The 21,116-nt window shown below is 45.5% G+C and overlaps 2 protein-coding genes across 6 annotated transcripts in view; one reads left to right on the top strand and one right to left on the bottom strand.

Annotated features, from left to right (window-relative positions):
* RTN4 (reticulon 4) overlaps positions 1-5,280 on the top strand; it is a 66,745-nt gene extending 61,465 nt beyond the window's left edge. For all 4 annotated transcript variants that reach the window (XM_024752950.1, XM_024752947.1, XM_024752948.1 and 1 more), the window contains 4 exons: positions 2,959-3,028; positions 3,598-3,644; positions 3,829-3,887; positions 4,278-5,280. In XM_024752950.1, coding sequence (XP_024608718.1) covers positions 2,959-3,028; positions 3,598-3,644; positions 3,829-3,887; positions 4,278-4,320 — 219 coding nt within the window. In that variant the 3' untranslated portion in view covers positions 4,321-5,280. The remainder of the gene's footprint in view (positions 1-2,958; positions 3,029-3,597; positions 3,645-3,828; positions 3,888-4,277) is intronic.
* A 1,172-nt stretch (positions 5,281-6,452) lies between these two features.
* EML6 (EMAP like 6) overlaps positions 6,453-21,116 on the bottom strand; it is a 297,088-nt gene continuing 282,424 nt past the window's right edge. For both annotated transcript variants that reach the window (XM_024752945.1, XM_024752946.1), the window contains 10 exons: positions 19,642-19,850; positions 18,676-18,833; positions 17,902-18,016; positions 14,207-14,395; positions 12,731-12,903; positions 12,123-12,285; positions 10,444-10,547; positions 9,597-9,750; positions 9,096-9,196; positions 6,453-7,419 (listed from right to left, as the gene is read on the bottom strand). In XM_024752945.1, the coding sequence (XP_024608713.1) occupies positions 7,263-7,419; positions 9,096-9,196; positions 9,597-9,750; positions 10,444-10,547; positions 12,123-12,285; positions 12,731-12,903; positions 14,207-14,395; positions 17,902-18,016; positions 18,676-18,833; positions 19,642-19,850 (1,523 nt within the window). In that variant the 3' untranslated portion in view covers positions 6,453-7,262. The remainder of the gene's footprint in view (positions 7,420-9,095; positions 9,197-9,596; positions 9,751-10,443; positions 10,548-12,122; positions 12,286-12,730; positions 12,904-14,206; positions 14,396-17,901; positions 18,017-18,675; positions 18,834-19,641; positions 19,851-21,116) is intronic.

The following is a 21,116-nucleotide window of genomic DNA, read 5'->3' on the forward strand; positions in this document are numbered from 1 at the left end:
ATTTAACTTTTGGGGTTATGATGAGATTAACTGACCTAATGTATGTTCAAAAATTTGTTAGCTGCTGTTGTTATTGACAGTTTTAGTAATTGTGCGATTGCTAGATGCTGGTTCTTAACGCCTTTCTTTTCTGATGGTGTGTTCTCTGGAAACCCCTACCCCAATATTTTCGTTTTGGGCCCCTGAAGTGTTAAATTTTCTCCAAACTTAGCTGCAACATTTAAAAATTCTGTGATAGCACATAAAAATGTGAATTTCTGGTCTCTCTCTTTAAATGGGAAAATTTGGCAACATTAGCCTGGAATACTTGCTGGGCAACAGTCTGTGGAGCTGGATTTTGTGTGTGCTCCTTGAGAGGGAGAATGCACATATCTGCCTCAGTCCGTACCAAGGCTCCCTCATGTGTTTATGTCACCTGCCTGGCCCCATAGACCTTTGAAGCCTCCCTCTGTTCCTCTCTTTGTGTCTGGATAGTCTGGCTTTTAGAAAGAGTGTCCTCCAAGAGGCAAGTCTAGTGATATTTGTGCCCCTTAGATCACCTAGGTGTGAGGTCTTGGGTTTCTTTGTGGCTTTGGAGTGCAGCCTTGTCGGTGACTTAATGACCAAATTGGGACTTATTTCTAGCTTGTGTGTTAGTTTCTGAATTTTGTCATGGTAAGGGTGTCTTTATTGCTAAAGCAATTTCTTCTAAAATGTAGAAGGTCGACTCTTCCGTGTCGTGTCGACTTGTGGATGGTGATGGATGAAAATAGCTCTGTTGCTCTATGGTAAACTTGCTCAAGTGCAGCAGTTATATTTAGCTTTTGCAATAGGAGTCTAAAACTATGTGAGAGGGAAAAGGCTTGCTAACTGGAGTCATGCTTCAAACCGTTCTATCAGTGGTTTCATAGTGGTTGCAAAGACCCAGGGCAGCATTTAATTTTTGATTTTCAATTGATGAGTGTTAAGAAGGCTTGATATTTGCTCACTTGAACATTAAATTCAGTTGTAGGGGTAAGCAGAGTGTTGCTCTTTGCAGAACTGACAGTTGCTGCAGGAATCCAAAGTGTCTTCCTAACCTGCAGTAAATATAATTACTAGAGTCTGAATACTTTAATTACCGCTCAGTACCCAGCTCATAGTAGGCATTCAATCAGATTTTGTTGAGTGAATGAACACATGGACAAAGATATGCTTTAGATAAGGGTTAGCAAACTACTGTCTGACCAGCCCATGGCCTGTTTTTGTACAGCCTGGGAGCTAAGAATAGTTTTTATGTTTTTAAAGGATAATATTCAAAGAATATGTGACAGAGATCCCTTGTGGCCCACAAAACCGAAAATGTTTATTATCTTACTGTCTTTCTTTACAGAATAAGTTTGCTGATCCCTGCTTTAGATGATGGACGTGCTAACTCCTCTCTCCTCTCCTTCTTTTCATATATACTTTGTTATTGGTACCTAAATAGTTGTACATGGTGGCATCGTGGTGGTGTTTGTGACCTACTAAATTAAATATGGCAGAGAGATTGCCAGACACATGAAGGCTCTTAATAGGAAGCAAAGGAACTGCTCCTGCTGAATGTTTAATAAAATCTGGACTGACTTTGTGTTTGTAAGTCTTCAAGAACTTCTCTGAACATGGCATTGAGTTTTTTACTATATGATGTTGCCAAGAACTGGAAAAAAACTTTGAAATCCTCTTTTTCAACCATTCATGAGTAAACTAAAGTATGTAGAGGAAATAAAGAACTTCTCAAAATGAAAATCACTTTTTGGAAACAAGGCCTTTCCCAAACTGCTGTATTTAATGATTAAAAAAAAAAATCCCAGATTTTGAGACCAGATTACTGAAATAGGAGAGTTTAGTCAGTTCACTGCAGTCCCCAGTCCCCTGGAGAAGACAGTGAAATATGATATATGAGTGAAGTATTACCTCAACTTGGGCAAGTTACTACACTCTATTTTTTTTAGTGTCTGCATCTCCTGTGGTAATGATAGCAGTGCTTACCTTATAAAGTTATTAGGAGGAATAAATGAGTTTGTATTTGTAAAGCATTTAAAACAGTGCCTGGCAGTAATATGGTAAGAACTGGATTAGTGTTTGCTAAATAAATAAAGAAGGCAGTGGCTAAAAGAATAATAACGGTCAATTTTATTAATAGGTATAAAAGTTAGAGGAGTCCTCATTCCAAGGGGTCCTCATTGGCTGTTAAAACATGTATCACTGGAGAGACAGTGCCTCTGATCCTTAATAGAATGCTAGGGCTGATATTTTTGGTACCTGAAACCTAGCCTCCCTGATAATGAGTCTTCCTGCACCATTATTGCTTATTCAGATGTATGATATTTTAATGTCTGAATTATTCAGCTCATACAGATCTTGAATCACTTAACTTGTTAGTACTTTAAAATCAGTTTTAATAGCTAATTCTCATGATAGCTTTCCAGTCTTCCCATTTAGAAGCTAAGTGCTATAGGTGGTGTACCTTTGGTATGTTTTCTGATCTCAGAGAAAACAGAATCAACTATTTGGTAGTGTAGTCCAGAAAAAAATGAATTGAGTCTATTAATTGTTTTAATTAGATTCAGAAATTCCTGAATGGAGACTGGCAACTTAGAAGTGAAATACCCATATTATTTTACCACGTCTCCAAGGAGTATGCCTCTATTAGTTTGGCATTTAGATGGGTTGCTTTTATTTGAAGGCTTAATTAAGAAACTTTACTTGGGGACTTCCCCGGTGGTCCAGTGGTTAAGACTTTGCCTACCAATGCAAGGGGTGCGGGTGGTTCAATACCTGGGCGGTGGAGCTAAGATCCCACATGCCTCCTGGCCAAAAAAAATATAAAACAGAAGCAATATTGTAACAAATTCAATAAAGACTTTAAAGATGGTCCACATCAAAAAAAAAAACTTTAAAAAAAAAGAAACTTTACTTGAATTTTGTTTTTAAGTGGCTAATGTTATTTTCTTATAGTTTGCAGTGTTGATGTGGGTATTTACCTATGTTGGTGCCTTGTTCAATGGTCTCACGCTACTGATCTTGGGTAAGTCTACAAAACCATTGGAATGAGAAATTACAAAAAAGATGGGGGACTATCCCTGGCGGTCCAGTGGTTAAGACTCTGTGCTTCCACTGCAGGGGGTGCGGGTATAAAGACATTTTAGTGGAGAATATCCTTATATTATAGGAAAAATAGAGGATATAGGTTAGAGATTGTGATCTCTTTAAATAAATTGCTAATACTGATACTGTTTATGGAAAAGCCACTTTACTTCCTGAAGACTACTCCAAGTAACAGTGATAAACCAGATGAAGGGTGGCCTTATTTGATGGTGCAGTCATAGATCTAACTAACCAAGACCAGGGATGCCTGTATTTTATAACGTCTGCGTGATGTGATTTGAAGCCAGGAATGGTTCCTGCAGCCTCCCTTGGTTACTTCATTGCCCTGTGGTGGCTCCCCACCAGCAGGTGCATCCAGGAGATCCTTGTGTCTTCCTCATTAGGAACACTATTGACTATCTTAAGAGTGCTGCCAGTTTGATGGCTTTGTAGTGTTTGTTCCCTAAATCATACCAGTCTGTTTTAAAGGTTGTGTATTTCCTTTTTCAGCTCTGATTTCACTCTTCAGTGTTCCTGTTATTTATGAACGGCATCAGGTAATTTAACTGCAGATTTCAGAATACAGAGCACACTCTCTTATATGGAACTTAGAAATGGATCAGTGCCAGTTTCCAAAGCCTTATAAAAATGAGAAATGTGGTTTCTTAAGCCTTTAATATGTTTAATAAGATTTCTTAGCAATGGTAATTTTCTAGTAACTTCTTTCTGCCTCTCTTTCAGGCGCAAATAGATCATTATCTAGGACTTGCAAATAAGAATGTTAAAGATGCTATGGCTAAGTGAGTATTTAAAATCTTTTTTTAACACTAAGGATAGGTGTACTGGCTTTGACAACAGTGTAGTATTCTCATATTTAAGACATAATGAGTAGTCAATTACAATCAGACCTAAAGTGTGACAGAGTTGCCAAAAGATTTTTTTTCTAACATTTGGATCATTAATTTCTATGTGTACTTATATGTATTTAAGGCTTTATTTAAGTCTAATTTGTAAGGCCAGGGCGGCAAAATTATAGCTCATAGTTTGACAGCCTTAGGATTTTATTTCTTGTATAAGCTGAGCAATGTACAAGTAATTCTTGAAGGATAGACATTTTAAGAAGCAGAAAACGAAATATTAAAATTCCAAAATATTTACACTAACCTTTTCCCCCTCCTTTTCATTTGTAGAATCCAAGCAAAAATCCCTGGATTGAAGCGCAAAGCGGAATGAAAAAACCTGAAATAATTAACAGTAGGAGTTTAAAGGGGATATTCATTTGATTCCATGGGGGGGCGGGGAGGGTCAGGGAAGAATGAAGCCTTGACATTGCAGTGCAGTTTCACAGATCTTTATTTTAGCAACACAGTATCTGAGGAAAAATGACCTGTCTTGACTGCCCTGTGTTCATCATCTTAAGTGTTGTAAGCTGCTATGTATGGATTTAAACAGTAATCATATTTGTTTTTCCTGTATGAGGCACTGGTGAATATAAAAGATCTGAGGAAGCTGTATATTATTATACTTTGTTGCAGGTAGTCTTGCTGTATTTGGGGAATTGCAGAGAAAGTGGAGCTGAAAAAATAACCCTTTTCACAGTTTGTGCACTGTGTATGGTCTGTGTAGATTGATGCAGATTTGCTGAAATGAAATGTTTAGACGAGATCATACCACCAAAGCAGGAGTGAAAAGGCTCGCCTCGTTGGTATGTTCTAGGTGTATTGTGAATTTTACTGTTATATTAATTGCCAATATAAGTAAATATAGATTATATATCTATCTATATATAGTGTTTCACAAAGCTTAGCCCTTCTACCTTTCCAGTTGCCCCACAGTGCTTGATATTTCAGTCGTTGGTTTCATGTGTGTAGTTCCAAAGCACATAAGCTAGAAAAAGAACATATATTTCTAGGAGCACTACCATCTGTTTTCAACATGAAACGATGCCATGCCAATAGAACTCCTCAACATAAACTTCATCACACAGTCTTACTGTAGTTAATTTTGTCACAAACCCTGGACTGAAATCTAATGCTTCCAAAAGTGTTGTTTGCAAATATCAAACATTGTTATGCAAGAAATTATAAAATGACGATTTATACAATTGTGGTTTAAGCTGTACTGAACTAAATCTGTGGAATGCATTGTGAACTGTAAAAGCGAAGTATCAATAAAGCTTATAGACTTAAAATATGTTCGGTATTTTGGTTTCCTGAACGTGCTGCAGATCAAAATGGTAGACTTCACTTCCACGAGTGTGCGGTGGCTTGTACTTTCAGAAAGAGTTTAAGCTCAGAGTACAGCTACATTTATTTTGAAAACCTAAAGAACAATTTATATAATCCAATTTATTTGACACATACCAAAATTTTTTTTTTATATTTTTATACTTTGATAACTGAAACTACATGCACCAATATTTTAACCTAGAATACAGTGCAGGATTTATGAACATACGTAAAATCATACCATATAAATGTTTACAAATCAGATTTAAGAACTTTTCTTGACACACAGACACTATTGCTTTTTAAATATAGTGTACACATCCTCACTGATCAATTTATTGTTCTTCACGTGGTTATTCAATGCAGGATCCGATCAGTATGAAAGGTCAGTGGTACAATATAGGCAGACGTGGTTATCACTCAGCATCACCAGTCACATGGTTACAGAACACAGAATTAGGGCTGCATAGGGACTCTAACTGTGGGCCCAACAACCTATCAGTGGATTAATGTAAGGCATTAATAAATTGGCATATAAAAATAGCTTAATGAATGATCTAATCCATTTAGAATGCTGAAGCACTTCTGTGGTAAATGTTTGTTAATCTATTTAATTGAAAATGCTTCGTTTCACCTTTCCTGTAAACTGACAACTGCAAATAGCCAGTGACTCAAGATGCAGAATTTTTTAGTTCACTGACTAGAAGGACGAATCGGTACATGTGCTCAGAGTCCCAGTCCCTCACTCACCAGCCTGCCTTCCTGAGCGTGCCGTCAGCCCTCGCCGTTGTCAGCGCTCGGCCAGGTGTCAAGTACGATGGAGGTGGTTTAGGATGCCTTCTGGTTTTGCCGGCCAAGCCACATTCTGTCATCCAGCCAACTCTGAGGAACTCTAAACTAGATGATTTTGTTTTATAATCTTGAGTTGCCAAATATTATTTGGGCTTAGGAATTTGTTCGGCAAAGAGTTTTTAAAAATCCAGACTTGACCTATGTAGTTCACGTGACACAAATCACTGGGGCCAGGTCCACCCCACGCTGGGAGTGGTAAACCCAGCGCAGCCTCAGGTCACCTCAGTTATCACCATTTTAGGTTTAACGAGATAAATCAGCTCACCTTCCTGGACCTACTTGAGCTTTTTTTTTTTTTTTTCCCCTTCTGTTCTGTAGTAGAGGTTTGTTTTATTTGAAGTGTTTTGGATGTTGTGGGTTTGGCACTCAATATGATGAAAACCGGTTCTACCCACCCACCCTCCGACTCCTGAATTTAAGTTTCTTTGCTGCTCAACTTCAAATAGTCACTGTTTCCCAGGCAGGTAACTGATGTCTTTCATTTAGGAAGCCTTGACCTAAATACCTGACCTGGGTGACAGAGCAGGAGTCTGCTGAGGGTCCTGTAGCCCTCCTCAGTTTTGACGTTTTAGCACCATATGTAGAAAGGAGACAATCTGTGGGAGGGGAGACAGCAGCCCACACACCTGGAGGCTTTCAAAGGCACTTAATGGATATAAAACTCTGCAAATGAAACGTTAAAAAATTAAGTGTCTCAACTTGTTTATACATGGCTCATTTGGTTTTGAAAGCTAAATGTGGAGAACAGAGGCTATCAATATTTCTAGTTCAGTGAATCTAACTTAAGCTGTCCTGTTCAACTTCCTTAATTGTAAAAATGAACATTTTTAAAGTATATAGAAACATACTAGCAAAACATCTTTTGTAAAAGTTTTGATGCAAATCAAAAGCTACATATTGGTTAGGGTAACTGAGGCTTTAAATTTTGTCAGTGGGCTACATTGTCAGATAGGATTTCTTTGTCAGTGTAGTTAGTACGTATAGTTTTTGGTCTCAGGAACAGAGGCAAGCAGTCTTAACGTGTTAGAACTGACCTTCCTTTTTGGCCTGACGGTTTTGGAGATTCCAGGCGATGGGCGCCGTCACACCACTTCACTAGCACTTGGAGCTTGTACGGCCTGCGGTGTCGTAGGCCTTTCCCAGCAGCTGGCGGCCAGGAGGCACCTCATCACTGCCTCCGCGGTGGCTGGCGGCAGCAGCAGCAATAAAGTAAGAGGACTCTGGCACTTCCAGGCATCGCCACACGAACACACTGAAAAGGCAGACCAAACAGTCATTTTGCAGGGCTGGACATCATGCTTTTGTCAAGTGACAAAAACCAACTTTGCCAAGTGCTCCGGAGTCAAGCCCAGGTGGTGTAGTGAACATTTTGATTTCAATTTCAAAAAACAAACCAGGGATCTTGCCACCAATTAAAGGTCTGTTGCTTTTTTAAAAGGTCTATTGTTTTTTGTTTCGTTCGGCTCTTTCAGCAGCCTGCGTGTCCCTTCTGAACGGGAGGACTTCTGGCAGCCTGACTTCACACTATCTCTCTTGTTACTACTGAAAAGGTTTTATCAGCTCCACTCGAGTAGGAGAGCCCTTCCTGGTGCTCAGCACAGGGCCAGGGATCGTGGTAGGCTCCCATGACTGCAAAGGCCAAGGGGGCCCTGCACTGGAAAAGTGACATCTAAGCCTTTTTTAGTAATCAAGAGTCCCCTCGTATCTCCTGGGGACGGGTTTGCTTATGTCTCCCGGTGCCCGCCTGTTCACAGTTTGGCAGATGCTGCTTTGAATGGGTGTTTGCGCCCCACAGGAAGCTGCTGTCAGTACTATCTCAAGGGCTCTTAAGTGCCAGCAGCGGTTGGCACAGCAGCCTGGAGACGGGTGCTCCCAGGCAGGCCATCAGAAAGCATCTTTTGGGGCCATTTTCTACACAGTGCTTTTGGGTAGGAAGTGGGCTGAAATTCTCTTCAGGTGCCTTTTCCATAACCTCAGACCACTAAAAATAAATCTGGAATGCATGCATTTCTTCTTGATCCCCCCCAGGAGTTCTGCCTGGGCTGAACAGAAACCAATATTCACGTTTCGATAAAGCCCTTCAACTACATTAGATGTGGGGAAGCTGAGTGACTTCGAATGACCTCATCCTGTTGCTCCACACTTCAAATAAGAAACGCCCTCGGTGGAGGGACAGGAGAAAGCTGCTTTCTTGGAAGTGCTGATGTCCTCTGGAGCAGGCTGGTAGGGGTCCTTCCAAAAGGCACTGGAAGACCAGCCATGCCTCACAGGACAATGGGCCTGTTTCACAGTGAGCAGTGGTTAAGGCCAGTAGCAGCCCTGGCTCAGGAATCCACATAGCTGGTTGAGGTTCTCCTGCTACTAATTAGCACTGGCCCTAACGGCTTCACCCCTTTTCTGATCTCATGTGTATAACTGGGTAACATATGTCCTGCTCGTTTCTCGGGGTGACTGAGGCTCAGTATTACTATTTTTAAACCTCTCGGTTGTGGATTAATGATCCACGTTAAGAACTCTGGTGATGAATTGGAAGTTCTGAGTTAAAAGGCCTATGGATCAAGGTCATTCTAACCTCCTGATTATATGCAGTGGACGCCGTGGGCTGTCCAACAGCTCCTACTGGAATCAGTATCTTGGGCCTCTCACCACCTGTCCCTCCAGCCAGCAATGCTCAGAGTAGCTGTTGCATGTCGTTGGCTTCTCACCAATCCCAGGACAGCTCTAGTGGGGACAGAGTCCCATCAAGAATTGGGTTGGGAGTCACCAGAGACTAAAGCCCTTCTACTTAGAAAGTCGTCACTGGATCTCTGGTTCACTGTCCCGCCTCAGCCCCTCCACGTGCCCCTGGGAGGAGCTGACACCTGAGGTGGGGACGGGAGGGGGTGAAGGCTAGGCCTGGGGGCAGAGCTAGAAGAATCAGGCTGGTACCTGCAGTCGTCTCCTCCAGTGCTGACCACGTACTTGTCGTCATGAGAGAAACGGATGTTTGTCACGTGAGCCGAGTGACCGAAGTAACGCTTATGCTTGGCCTGTGAGCAAAAGTGAATGGAAGTGATTAAGAGACCCTGTTCCTTCAGCCACCATGGACCACTTCCAGGACTCAGTTCCCCCCTCCTAGGACCTCCCTTCACCCATGGGATGCCCGTTGGGTCTGAACATCTCTGTGAGCAAGCCCTTCACTGGCTTCCTGCCTCATTCCTGCCCCACTTGTGGCCACTCTGTCCCCCCTCCATCCTCCTGGCTTCCAGGACTTCCCCTCCTGAGGGAGAGGAAAAGGTTAGGTGTTGCCAAGTCTCCCCAGGGCTGTGACAAGATTCCTCTTGTTCTAGATTCTAGATGGCTGTGTAGATGTGGCCATGATTTCCAGCCGACCGCAGAAGATCAGCCAGCCTGGAGGCAGTGCAGGGAGTTACTCTAAGGAAAACTCACAAATTTCTCTGTGCATGGGAAATCAAAGAGCTTCACGAGCCCAAAGTCGTCTCCCGTGACAATGTTCAGGCCAGCGTGGGTCACACACGCGCAGTTGACATCAGCCTTGTCTGCGTTTCGTGGCCAGATGCCAATGACTTCGTCTCCCAGGATGCTGTTCCAATAGGAAGAGGTGTGAGACGGGTGGGAAGGCTTCATGCAGTCAGGCACCCTCTCCCAGGAACGAGGGGAATTCACCGTGGTCACACGGCTCCTCTGGCAGGACGGCACCTGTCCCCTCCCCCTCTGAATACCTGCCCCAACTCCTACTGTTCTCTGCCCCAGTCCCTTTCACCCTAAAAAGAAAAGTTACCTCCATCTTTGATTCTCTCCCTCTTCCCTACGAAGCTTCTGAGTATATGTAGCTTGGGAGAAGTGCGGGGCTCTCCAAGCTCACGGGTTGGTGGCCTCTTTTCCCTTGACGTGGCAGGGCCCTGCTGCTTACCCTGCTACCCAGCACTGCCGGCCCTCCCTCTCCCCCCCAGGGATTGCAGGAGGCCTCACTATACCGCAGGGGGTCTGGCCAAGAGCTGGGGGATGGTTTCCCTTTGAACTTGCTAGACGGGGCTGGGGATGAGTAGGACAGATTACACAAAAAGAGGGACTTTGCGTTTCAAAAGCCCAGGTCAGACCAAAGCCAGCGGCCCAGACTGGGAGCAAGAGGCCTCCCGCCCTGACCCCACAAAGGAAAAGAGCTCTGTCTCTCTAAGCTGCTTCCGATCCCAGCCACACACAAACTTGGAGGCTGAGGCTGGGACGAGAGTCTCCCTTGTGACCTTTTCCTCCAGAAGAGTTTTCCTCCAGTCACCTTGTCCAGGAGGCCCAGGTGATCTTCTCAATGACCGTGGCTTCGGTGACCTGCTTCCCCAGGGGGACCTCATGCACCTGGCGCTTGTAGGCTCCTGTTGACACCTGCAAGTGGGAAGCAGCCAGGCCTATCAACTTTCTTTCCCGTCCAAAGGACTCCCCTTTGGGTGTATTGCTTCCCAACCTCTGCATCCCCAGGACTTTTCACCAAACCCAAGCTCAGCTCCAGGCTGCAAAGCCTGTGGTCAGCCCACGGCAAAGTTCACATAAGCAGGGCATTTTTCCCTCCGTTTTCTTGCTATTTTCCAAAGTCCTAAGGCAGCTTCTCCAAGTGTGGTTCTTGACCGGCAGCGTCAGCCTCGGCTGGACACTGGTTAGAGATGCACATTCTTGGGCCCCACCCTAGACCTACCCAGTCGGACAATCTGAAGCGGGGGGCCCAGCAGGCTTTCACAAAGCCTCCAGGTGATTCTGGTGTGCACTCACGTTTGGGAACCCCTGTTCTCAGAGAACCAAGGTCCTGTGCAACAGAGCTGAGGCAAGTCTTCTTATGGACAGCAGCTGATGGAGATGATTTCTGAAGTATTAGGACCTGATCCTGGCTTCTCTGGGAAACTTCTAGAGGCAACTGACCATTTTCCAGCCAATGGCCGCTGCCACCATCGCCAGCCCCCTCCCTCCCTGGGGTGCTAGACCAGCCACCCCAGATTTCCCTGCTGTACAGGGATGAGCCGAGATCTTTCCCACATCAGGGCCTTCATGCAGAAGGCCTGGAACCATGTTCCCGCCCCCCTTGGGTGGCTGACTCCTACACACCCTGCAGACCTCAGCTTAAACAGCACCGTACGGAGAGGATGTCAGTGCATCTATTTAACAACAGTCAGTGCCTGTTAAATGCTCCCGCAGGGCGCTGTACTTTTCCTTCTCGGCACATAATCACAATTTGTAGTTACAGGTGTATTTTGTGATGATCTGTTTAATGCTCGTCTTGTCCAGGACAAGGCAAGCTCCAGGAGAGCAGGGACCAGGCCCATTTCATACACCCAAAAGCCTGGCGTAGTGCCTGGTTCAGTCCACACTTGATGAATGAAGCGTCCTCTCTCCTTTCACAAAGACTGCCCGACTCCAGGCTGGCTCACAAATGCATAATATTTGTTCAAAGTGCTGGAGAAATCACTGTTCTATTTTCAGCTCTAAGTGCCAAGAGTGGGAGCCCTTGCGATCCCTCCCCGCTTGTCAGTCTCCCCGGGGGCCAGTGATGGGCTCTCACTCCAGGCTGGCTGACTGGAGTCTGAGTCCTGAGTTGGAGGGACCACACTACCCATGGGATGTGGAATTGAGATGAGTAAGTGTAAGAAGCAACACAGGCTTCCGTGCAGCCCCAGAGAACTAGAAATTAGGAAGCCTTGAAGGGGTGGTGGTGAGAGGAGGCTCAAGATGACTAGGGCTGTTTCCCGCTTTCCTACTGAACAATAAGTACTATTTTAAATTCGATTTGACTTTCTTAAGTTCTCTAAGCCTCTGTTTCTTCCTTTATAAAATAGGAGGGAAACTAACAGTACTTAAACAGTTCCAGTGAACACATTTCCTGACACAGAGTAAGCACTGATTTCATAAAAGCCATTGTTTGTAATACTATTATTAACGGTTACCCCAGATATCAGTAAAGCCAAAGCATACCTGGATGTATTTGCCATCCGCGGAAAAATCCATCTGAATGACAAAGCTTGGGATATCTTTGCAGTAGCCGATGCGGTTCAGACTCGTGCCCTGAGTGAGGTCATAGAAGTCAACTGTGTGTCCAGAAGAACCAACAGCTAAGAATCTGCTGTCTGGGCTGATTCTAGAAAAAGCAATCCAAGAGCACGGTCCGTGAGGAGGGCTGTGTAGGGCTGGTCAGGCATGAGGTCTGCTCTGGGACAGGCCTCCCAAGCTCAAAGGCAATTAGATCACACGTCATGATTCACGTGTGGTTAGCTTTTCCTAAAGTCTATGGAATTCGACAGCTTCTCTGGATCAAAACGCCCCATAAGTAAGTAAATGGATGTGTGCAGTCTTTTGTAGAAGGCCTTTTATGATAAGTTTTTAACCACACTCTTATGGAAATTAGCAAAGACATGTCTGAGAACTAACGTGTGAGAGGGTCTCCTTCCATAGTTGGCTCACTGAAAGGGACCCTCTCACAAGTGAGCTCTTCATTCCAGCCATGACCCTCCTGGAATGGGAACCATGGGAGGGAGAATGAATGCCCGCCTTTCTCCTCCCTGCCCAGACTGCCTGCTATGTACCTGATATCTTGGATAGCAGATTTCCGGTCTCGTTTCTTCCCCCAAACTTTCAGGCTGTTCACCAACAAGATGACAAACTCTCCATTCTTCATGCCAATGGCCACCATCTCCCCGTCAGGGCTGTAGGCTGCACACCTGGCCGCGTGGCCCAGGTTCACCTTGTTTAGCAGCTTCTACATTGACACAAAGTAATACCACCTGAGACCTTGGCCGCCTCAGCTGGTCTCCAGGGGAAATCCTGCACCCAGGCCAGAGCAGCCAGGCTGCCTCTAGGGAGGCTCCAAACCGCTTGCTTCTAATAGTAGGTGTCCCTGAGTGGCTGAGGGGGGCAGTATGTTTTGACTGAGCAGCTGGAGAGACAACACGGTTTAGGACAGAGGTTGGTGAACTTTTTCTGTGAATGGTTTGGGAGTAAATATTTTTAGGCTTTGGAGTCCATATGGTCTCTCACAACCAGTCAGCTCTGCCAGTGAAGCACCAAGGCAGCCATGGACACCAACATAAACAAAAAGCATGGCTTACTTTGCAGAAACGGGCAGCAGGCAGACTTGACCCTTGGGCTGCAGCTTGCTGACCTCTTGCTCGGGGGAAGAGTTTGAGCTTCAGCATGTGTTAGTTCAGATCCCAGATCCTGGCTCTGTCCCTAGCTGGGTGTGTTTGGGTAAGTTACTTCTCCGTCTTCCCATGTGTAGAGAATCGATATTAGTATTGGTCTTGCAAGGTGTTGTAAGCATTAACGATAGCATATATGAAGCACCGGGTATGTAGTGGGTGTTAATAGACATAATCATTATGAACTAAGGAGTATAACCACCACACTTAGCCTTCTCCATGTCTGTTCTATGATCCTCACACTGAAAATATGACTGAAACATTTACTAGCCATTCTGTAATGAAACCAAGTATTTTAATTATTAGAACTTAAGTACTTGTTTTACTATCAGCTAAGACTTGGTAACATTAATCTTTCCCCCCACCCAGATTTCCTATTTGACATTTTTACTCCAGACAAGTTATTTTTTTGAAATTTTTTGTATTTTTAAATTGTTTTTCCAAATGCTAAGAGAAACCTTGTTGGGGTTTTGATTGAAATGTTCCATTTGGGAACATTTGACATTTTAAATCATTTTTAGTCTTCCTATCCAGGGAAGACATGATTTATCTCTTTGTTTTTTAGTTTTGTGGGTTCTTTCATGACAAGAGAATAATCATTCTCAATTATATTATTCCTGTACTATAAATATTCATAGATGGATACACAGCTAAAAGAGATATATATATATAGAATGGGTGTGTGTGAACAGGACTTCTTTTATTATCAGTCCCTCTAACTTAATTGCTGCCCTGTGGCCGATCTCCTGCCCAGCCCCATCCCCCCTTCTGGCCTGACCCTGGCTGAACCTCCCCTCGCCCAGGGCAGTCACTGCTCCGAGGCCCACATGGGGCATCCAAGCCTGTGCAGCGTCAGCCCCTGACCTTGTCAGCCAGGTCCCAGATTCGGGCTGTGCCGTCGTTACTGGCAGAAATGAAGATGTCCTTGGAGGGGTGTGTGGCCAGGCCCCAGATCTCCCCTTCCATGTGTCCATCAATCAGGATGTTGGAAGCAGCATTTTTTTCACCAACTTCAATGATTTCTCCATCCTTGGTTCCCACTAAAATCTTTCCCTGTTGTTATCAAAACACTATTAGAAGAAAGACAAACACTACAGGATCCCACTCATATGAAGTACCTAGAATACTCAGATTCATAGAGACAAAGTAGAATGGTGGTTTCCAGGGGCTGGGGAGATGGGGCAAAGGGAGTTATTGTTTATTAGACACTGAGCCTCCGTTTCACAAGATGCAAAATGTTCTGGGGAGGGGTGGTGGTGATAATTGCACAACTATGTGAATGTATTTAATACCACTGAATTGTACACTTAAAAATGGTTAAATGGTAAATTTTATGTTCTCTATATTTTGTCACAATTTAAAATAAAATAATATAAAAAAACACTATTAGAGTAACTTGGGAAAGTGCCTTTGCTGGCACTGGTATTAAAATAGGAAGAGCCAAGAAGTGTTTTGTTCTTAGCCACTGATTTGCCATCTTTAAGCGAGCCCCTCACTTGGCCTGTACTCCCCCCGCCACCTTGGGGAGAGTTCCACCAGAGCTCTCCATCATCTCATCTCTGCTGAATGGTCCAGTGATTGCAAGCTCACTGCAGAGCAGGGCAGCCAGGTTCTGCTCTTGGACAGCCCAAACTCTTCCTAAGTTCTTCCTCGCACTGAACAAAATCCATCTCCAGATGACTTCTAGGTTCTGGGCCTCGTTCTCCCTTCATCTCCTGTCTGTCTAATTACCCTTCCGGATGATTGTTGTGTATCTATTTAAAAACAAAATTCCCAATTTCCAATTATGTAGGTTCCAAGTCAGGTTTGCCTTTTTAGTGGAGAGCATCTAGAAAGCAAATTCTTAGACTGATACCAATTCCAAAATATAAATACAAGGTATTAAATAGAGGTTAAGAGATTTGTTTTCAAGGGCTTCAGAATCTCCTGGGGACTTAAAAATAAAGAAGAAGAAAAGGAAAACACACATCAAGGTCAAGGCCCCACTCCCGAGATTCTGACTTGGCGGCTCTGGATACGAGCCTGGATATCCATGTTTAAAAGACAAAAACAAAACTCCACAGTTGTGTGTGCTATTTAGCTCAGGTACAACTTGAAAACCAATGGCTTTGAGTCAGACAGTTTGGCAGTCCTTCCCCTTCCCGGCTGCGTACCCTTGGGCATGGGCAACTACTTAATATCCCTGTGCCTAAAATAACATTGTCTATAATAACAGCAGCTAACATCTACTGACGGTGGCCATGTGCCAGGCATAATGAAAGACGCTGTGCATGTATGATGCATGCAGTCCTAACAACCCGTGTGCTGGACACAGAAAGGCTAAGCAACACAGCCAAGGTCACACAGCCAGTTCTACTGGGTGAGTCACACTCTGCACCCAGGTCTGTCTGACTGTGCTAAGCTGCTTCCCCTCTGCACTAAGTCACACCGGGAGGCTTGTTCTAAGGACTCAACCACTCAGCACAGGGCAAGTGTCCAGCTGGGAAGGTGCTGGATGAATTCTGGGCGTCGCTGGCAAAGGCCCGCCCCACCCGGTGCTCACTTTGCCGCGGCACACGGAGCGCACACACTCCACCAGCTGCCCCGTCTCCAGTTGGAAGGCCCGGCAGCGCTTCATCTCCTGGTCCCACAGTTTCACAGCACCTCCTTCTTTGGTCCTGAAAAAGATCAAGAACTTAGCACGTTAGCCCTCATCCTAAGACCGCCCAGGACCCTCCGCTGCCCTCTCTCCCTGTCATCTCCGCAAGGTCCCATCCCCTCATCCCCAGGCCCAGCAGGACAGACCCTCTGGGGTGGCCCCTTTCACAAGCCCTGCTAATGAGCTACCAGAACCCCTTGAACCTGCAGATTTCCTAGACTGCTTTCAAATGCCACCACTGTGGGAGGAAGGAGAATCGAAACCTAAAAAAATCAAGCTATGTTTTTATTAGATCGAACGACGAAGAGAAATGTTTCTCCCACTTTGCAGCTTGGCTTTCACATGGTCCCGGTCTGCACTGGACGTCCGCCCTCTTCTCACCCCTCCTGCCTCCTCCCAAAGAGCCACTGACAGTAACACCTAATGGACAGCACAGTCACCTGGTCTGTTTGAGAACACCTCTCTGGTTTTTCAACTACCAAGGCACCACCTCTCTGACCCTTACTTCTGAAGCTTCTGACCCAGGGCCCTCTGGGAGAGACGGCAGACTCATCTCCGTGATGCAGAAAAGAATTGTTTATTAGACACTGAGCCTCCGTTTCACAAGATGCAAAATGTTCTGGGGAGGGGTGGTGGTGATAATTGCACAACTATGTGAATGTATTTAATACCACTGAATTGTACACTTAAAAATGGTTAAATGGTAAATTTTATGTTCTCTATATTTTGTCACAATTTAAAATAAAATAATATAAAAAAACACTATTAGAGTAACTTGGGAAAGTGCCTTTGCTGGCACTGGTATTAAAATAGGAAGAGCCAAGAAGTGTTTTGTTCTTAGCCACTGATTTGCCATCTTTAAGCGAGCCCCTCACTTGGCCTGTACTCCCCCCGCCACCTTGGGGAGAGTTCCACCAGAGCTCTCCATCATCTCATCTCTGCTGAATGGTCCAGTGATTGCAAGCTCACTGCAGAGCAGGGCAGCCAGGTTCTGCTCTTGGACAGCCCAAACTCTTCCTAAGTTCTTCCTCGCACTGAACAAAATCCATCTCCAGATGACTTCTAGGTTCTGGGCCTCGTTCTCCCTTCATCTCCTGTCTGTCTAATTACCCTTCCGGATGATTGTTGTGTATCTATTTAAAAACAAAATTCCCAATTTCCAATTATGTAGGTTCCAAGTCAGGTTTGCCTTTTTAGTGGAGAGCATCTAGAAAGCAAATTCTTAGACTGATACCAATTCCAAAATATAAATACAAGGTATTAAATAGAGGTTAAGAGATTTGTTTTCAAGGGCTTCAGAATCTCCTGGGGACTTAAAAATAAAGAAGAAGAAAAGGAAAACACACATCAAGGTCAAGGCCCCACTCCCGAGATTCTGACTTGGCGGCTCTGGATACGAGCCTGGATATCCATGTTTAAAAGACAAAAACAAAACTCCACAGTTGTGTGTGCTATTTAGCTCAGGTACAACTTGAAAACCAATGGCTTTGAGTCAGACAGTTTGGCAGTCCTTCCCCTTCCCGGCTGCGTACCCTTGGGCATGGGCAACTACTTAATATCCCTGTGCCTAAAATAACATTGTCTATAATAACAGCAGCTAACATCTACTGACGGTGGCCATGTGCCAGGCATAATGAAAGACGCTGTGCATGTATGATGCATGCAGTCCTAACAACCCGTGTGCTGGACACAGAAAGGCTAAGCAACACAGCCAAGGTCACACAGCCAGTTCTACTGGGTGAGTCACACTCTGCACCCAGGTCTGTCTGACTGTGCTAAGCTGCTTCCCCTCTGCACTAAGTCACACCGGGAGGCTTGTTCTAAGGACTCAACCACTCAGCACAGGGCAAGTGTCCAGCTGGGAAGGTGCTGGATGAATTCTGGGCGTCGCTGGCAAAGGCCCGCCCCACCCGGTGCTCACTTTGCCGCGGCACACGGAGCGCACACACTCCACCAGCTGCCCCGTCTCCAGTTGGAAGGCCCGGCAGCGCTTCATCTCCTGGTCCCACAGTTTCACAGCACCTCCTTCTTTGGTCCTGAAAAAGATCAAGAACTTAGCACGTTAGCCCTCATCCTAAGACCGCCCAGGACCCTCCGCTGCCCTCTCTCCCTGTCATCTCCGCAAGGTCCCATCCCCTCATCCCCAGGCCCAGCAGGACAGACCCTCTGGGGTGGCCCCTTTCACAAGCCCTGCTAATGAGCTACCAGAACCCCTTGAACCTGCAGATTTCCTAGACTGCTTTCAAATGCCACCACTGTGGGAGGAAGGAGAATCGAAACCTAAAAAAATCAAGCTATGTTTTTATTAGATCGAACGACGAAGAGAAATGTTTCTCCCACTTTGCAGCTTGGCTTTCACATGGTCCCGGTCTGCACTGGACGTCCGCCCTCTTCTCACCCCTCCTGCCTCCTCCCAAAGAGCCACTGACAGTAACACCTAATGGACAGCACAGTCACCTGGTCTGTTTGAGAACACCTCTCTGGTTTTTCAACTACCAAGGCACCACCTCTCTGACCCTTACTTCTGAAGCTTCTGACCCAGGGCCCTCTGGGAGAGACGGCAGACTCATCTCCGTGATGCAGAAAAGACAGGAGAGTGAAAAATCTGCATTTTCTCCAAGTTGGAGATGCTTCTGTCAGTTTCTCCCAAGACAATCCAAAAAGATCAGTTGTTCCCAGAGGAGTTCGGGCTTACGGCCGCTCTTTTCCACCGGTCACTATGAGCCCGTCCCGAAGGGTTGTGTACATTGTGAAGACGGGGCCTGTGTGAGCCTTGGCCACCAGCCGGACAAGGAAGTGGTCCTTCCACACGTAGACGTCGCCGTTGATGGCACCCGTGAAAGTGAGGTTGTTCTGTAAACAAAGGGACACCTTCCACACCAGGACACTTCCTGCAGCCCTCGAGAGGGTTCCCTCCCAGCCACCCACTCCACTGCTAAGGCACCAGAGCCGGAGAAACATAAACACACTCAAATTGACCTTCTGTGCCAAGGGAAGGCGAAAGAATTCTCAAAAGAGCGTATGGTAAGGAAATCACCTAGCTTTGCGGTGTTAGTTTTGGGAACAGTTGATTTCCCCACTGAGCACAGCTCCGCTTTTTAATGCACTTCCATTCTGTGAGCAGCCTCAGGTGACTGCAGGGAAGGGCAGGACCCCAGTCTTCAAGGAGACTTTCCTGGCCTCATCTACAAGGAGGGTAAATCCACACCTGGAGGACCAAGAGTTGGCTGTGTTCCAAAATTTCCCCAGGGGAGCTTGTGTTGGCTGAGGGCAGCGCACAGCCTGTGTGAGGGTGTCAGGGGATTTATGACACAGGAGGACTGGGTGGAAAGGGATGCTGTCCAGTGGTGGAAATGCCCCTCAGCCTCTGTGGCCATCTAGCCCAGTCGGACAGGCCTGCAAGTCAATCTAGCTCTGGAATAATGAAACTCCAGCCCTGGGTCGGGGTCCTGCTTTTTTCTGATTAGCATTTTGAGGGGAAAAATACAGCCAACTCACCCATCTGTGCTAAGGAAACAAAACAGTGGTTGCAAATAATCCAGTAAAGGAGATCTGTGGAAATGGCTTCCTTGCTGTTCACAGCTTCTAGGATACACCTGCCCCCCCCATGCCCATGCCCAGGGGTTCAGGGTCCCGTCGGGAAGCTTCTGCTGAAACTCACAGCGCCGAAGGCCACGGAGAGCATCGTCTGCATCTTGGCAGCCTCCATGGACCCGATGACCCCTTTCTTATAAAGCAGGGCACTGCCTGCCAGGGTCCAGAACTTCATGTGCTTGACTCCGACAGACACAAACTGCGTGTCTGAGTCAGGGCGAAACTCCACCACGAATATGCGCTCCAGGTGGCCCCCTCGGCTAGCAACCTTGGCACCTGCGTGGGTGAGAGAGTCTGGTGAGGTGGGTCCTACGCTCCCGGGCCAGGCAGGGGAGCTGCAGCCCAGGACAGAGGGCTCTCTGTCCCAGCAAGGCCCAGGGCACACTTCTGGTTCCTTCTTCAGCCGCCCCCTCCCACCTTCAAACACTACTCCCTGGGTGGGAAAGAGACCTTGTCTGGGAAATTTCCAGAGCAGCAGGTGCTGCTAACAGAACCCCCAACCTAACTGTACCCTGTCCCCACAAGCCACGAGCCACATCCAGGCATCTGTGAACAGAGGAGGAAAGGATGGCCCAGGAGACAGAGGTTTCCAGATACGAGAAAAGGGCAAAACAGCTTAAGGGCATCCCCCGCCTTGCCACCTCCAACAGGATTCACCCCACAGGAAGCCGCAGCCTCCCCACAGTGCCACTGGAGACCCATTCCTTCAGACTGTTGTTTTCTCCAAAATTCCTCTGCTTTTAATTTCTTTAAAAAGTTCCCCACATTCCATTTTCTTTCATGGTTTTTAGGTTTAAAATGCTTACCTTTTATATTACTAGTCCTTTCCCTCAGCCTATTTCTGTTTTTGATTTCTGTCCTGAGTTTTATTTAACCTTTGTCTTAATCAAATCTCAGTTCCACCATTTATCTGCACAACAATTTTGGAAAAATTATTTTAACCTCTCTGTGCCTCAGTTTCCTCATCTGTAAATTGGGGATAATAATAGTTCCCACTTTATAAGGTGTTGTGACGATTAAAAGACTTGATAAAAGGGAAGCCCTTAGAACAGGCTTGGTGCAGTGAGGGTTCTGTAAGCAGTACAGAACCCTCTTTCACCTCCTTTTAAAATCTCTGAGCTTCTAGTCTTATCCCATCTATTTTTATCTCATCATTATTTTCCAGTCCTTGAAATTTTATTTTTTTAACATCTTTATTGGAGTATAATTGCTTTTCATTATTGTGTTAGTTTCTGTTGTATAACAAAGTGAATCAGCTATACGTGTGTATATATCCCCATATCTCCACCCTCATGCATCTCCCTCCCATCCTCCGTATCAGTTGTCTCAAAGCACCAAGCTGATCTCCCTGTGCTATGCAGCTGCTTCCCACTAGCTATATACACTACCAAATGTAAAATAGATAAGTTCATGCCACTCTTTCACATCTTCCCAGCTTACCCTTCCCCCTCTCCGGGTACTCAAGTCCATTCTCTAAATATGAGTCTTTACTCCTGTCTTACCCTTAGGTTCTTCAGAACCTTTTTTTTTTTTTTTTTTTAA

This window comes from Neophocaena asiaeorientalis, unplaced genomic scaffold (assembly GCF_003031525.2).
Source record: "Neophocaena asiaeorientalis asiaeorientalis breed wild unplaced genomic scaffold, Neophocaena_asiaeorientalis_V1.1 scaffold100, whole genome shotgun sequence".
NCBI classification, from domain to species: Eukaryota; Metazoa; Chordata; class Mammalia; order Artiodactyla; family Phocoenidae; genus Neophocaena; species Neophocaena asiaeorientalis.